Genomic DNA, 2,992 nt, shown 5'->3' with positions numbered 1-2,992 from the left:
ATTTCAAGTTTATACTATCTTTATATAAAGACATCTGTTATAATATGCTTTTAAGAATATGGCCTAAATCAGTGGTTCTCAACCATTTTTGTTGATGTACCCCATTTCCCATTTGTTGTTTCTCAAGTACCCCTTATATATTGATATGTAAATTTTATAATTACTGCGTTAGATGTATACAGCCCTTAAAACTGAGCGCCATAAAAATAACTAAAAATGAATTACTTATTTTACGTAAATAATAATCAATTTAATCAGGTACATACATTTATTATTATTTGACAAGTATATTATATAAAATCACAGAAGTCATTTCAATACATGCATAAATTACATTTCCTAAAAATAAATAATTATAATTAACAATAACGAAAATTTAAATTATTCTATAATAATTTCTAACAAAATTTAATGGGATATTTGTTGCGATAAATCTTCAGCAATTTTTTCAAAATTTGATTTCCACATTGTTAAATAGAGATTATAATTGTGTAATGGCTGCAAATTTATAAGGTGCAGAACAATACACGAATCTTTCAATTTTTGTAACAAATGTAACGTCTAAATTTGCTAAATATCAAGTAATGTGCGCATGTAGTGACATGTAATCCAGGCCTCATTATTCCCAATACCAGTAGTCCAGTAAAAACACAAAGCCCCAATCTTATCGATAAATAATTATAGAATATTTAGCATAAAGGGGATGAAGACTCGGGACTACTCATTGGTATTGCGCGAGTATGACGAAGAGTAGAGAAAAGGTAATTAAGGGAAGAGGCAAAAGGAAAAATAAAGCGAGATAGGAAAGGGGATGAAAAGTATTATTATAGAATAGAAAAAATATTTTTTTTCTATTCTAAAATTAATGGTCGGTTAAACCGTAATTTTACTAGACTACAGGTTCACTCAGCACAAATAGACAGGCAAATCAAATGGACAAACAAGTTGTTCAGACTGTTAAAAGGAAAATTGGTGTTCACACTGGGATATTTTAAAGCAAGTTTTTGTTGTTTCTTCTGTTAATAATTTACCGCAAATTGATTAACATACTCCATTTTATAATGAAAGTTAGATGTACCCCTTCGATTTACGCTCGTACCCCCCGGTTGAGAACCACTGGCCTAAATGATTCATTTTGTCAAAAACTTGCATTAAAATCATTAAAGAAAATGAATAATAAAAAAATTAATGTTAAGTTTCTCCTGTAATCAAAGCTTCATGTAAAAATTCCTGGAATATGTTAGGACACACACCTGATATATGGTATGGTAATCAAGCAGTAAAAATGCATTAATGCCAAGTTTTTAATTAATTGATTTTAATTAAAAATTAAAATGAAAAACATCAAGAAATGTTATCAGATTTATTAATCAAATGGAAAAACTGATTTGTATTGCACAATTTATGACAAAACTCACCAGCACCTCTTTCTGAAACAACTTCATCTTGAATTGCAGAAGCAATTAATTCATCAAATTCTTTAAATTGATAATTCACACATTTTCTACTGCGAGATGATCTTTTAGAATATAATTTTTCATCCTCTTCAGAAAAATCTTCTAAAAGTTCATCTTCTTCATCAAGATATTTCTCTTTCTTTTCCTAATATATATTATTTCAGACAGTATAAAATATATATACATAAACATAATATAAAAATTTTATAATTGTAAAACTTACAGGTTTAAGTACATTATCAAGACTGATACCAACGTAAGCTAACCGCTGCTTTCTAAAAAGAAAATAAAATTCAAATAGTATTTTAAATAAATAAATCAAATAGTATTCATTAATGTTATAAGTACAATAAAAACTATACCTTAGTTCTTCTCTTTCTTTTTGTTTTGCAAGTTGGTCATAAGTTTTTAGCTCTGCACTTAATTTTTCACACAATATTTTCTGCAAGTTATTTTTATAGAAAATAAAATAATAAAATAAATTTACTTTTATTACGAAGTTCTACTTTAAGTAATTAAATATGTATTATATGATAATAGTTTCCAAATGAAATTGTTAAATTATATCTATTTATAATTTATATTTGAAGAACATTTGATAGGAAGGAAATTATTTCTATTATTATATATTCGAAAATTAAGCTTAATATAGAAAACTTAAGAAGTTTATTTAATAAGTTCTAACATTTCAATTAAAATAATTTGAGATTTTAATGACAATTTTGTACTAAAAACATGATAAAACATTAAAATTCTTAGCAATTCTTATAGACATCCACAAACTACTTTTGAAAACATTTATACTTTAGTTTTGTCTCATTCTTTTCTTCATTTTGCATTCTTGCTGTACCCACAATATTAATTCTAAATCCTTTGAATTTGAATCTTACAAAAATATTCATGTATCAAAATTCAAAGTATCTAATATTTATATGTAAATATTATGAAAAGATATTTAATATTTATATGAATAAATAACTTTAATAAACTGGTTCAGTATGTGTTTCTAAATAGTAATTTTAAAATTTCTTGAAGTAGTTTTCTGAAACTTAATAAAATCAAATTTTCTAAATTGAGTTAAACAGCATCTTTCAATTCTAAAAAAATTTAAATAAATTTAGATCATCATTAACAAGAATGAAAAAAATAACTGATGATATCTAATATATAGGATAAAAATATAGCAAGTATTTGATATAGTAAATTTTCTAAAGTCATATTAAAACAATATTTCAATGAATTATAATAATTTCTTTTAAATCATAAAAAATATTTGTGTAAAATAAATAGATAAATACAGTAATGAATGAAACATACATGTTCACATGGAGGACAATACCAATCACCATCAGGAATAATCATTAAAGGAGGATTTAGGCAAGCAGTATGGAAACCTGAATCACATTTATCACACAATAATATCTGTAATACAAAAATTTACAATTATGATTCATATAAAATAAAATTTACTTACTAGAAATAATTACATATAAACAAGATATATAAGGTAATTCAATAAAATTAATAAAATTTCT

The 2,992-nt window shown here is 24.5% G+C and overlaps 1 protein-coding gene across 1 annotated transcript; it reads right to left on the bottom strand.

The window, feature by feature from the left end:
• Window positions 1-411: 411 nt before the first annotated feature.
• Window positions 412-2,879, bottom strand: LOC111617008 (remodeling and spacing factor 1-like; the record flags this gene model as incomplete). Its single annotated transcript, XM_023358354.1, has 4 exons — window positions 412-1,602; window positions 1,681-1,732; window positions 1,820-1,899; window positions 2,775-2,879. Coding segments are annotated over 4 exons (495 nt in total), but the record flags the coding sequence as incomplete, so codon positions are not given.
• Window positions 2,880-2,992: the final 113 nt, after the last annotated feature.

Source organism: Centruroides sculpturatus, unplaced genomic scaffold (assembly GCF_000671375.1).
Source record: "Centruroides sculpturatus isolate CEXI.00-Female unplaced genomic scaffold, Cexi_2.0 scaffold4268, whole genome shotgun sequence".
Lineage (NCBI taxonomy): Eukaryota > Metazoa > Arthropoda > Arachnida > Scorpiones > Buthidae > Centruroides > Centruroides sculpturatus.
The sequence above is the reverse complement of the archived record's forward strand: the minus strand, read 5'-3'. Positions and strand labels throughout refer to the sequence as shown.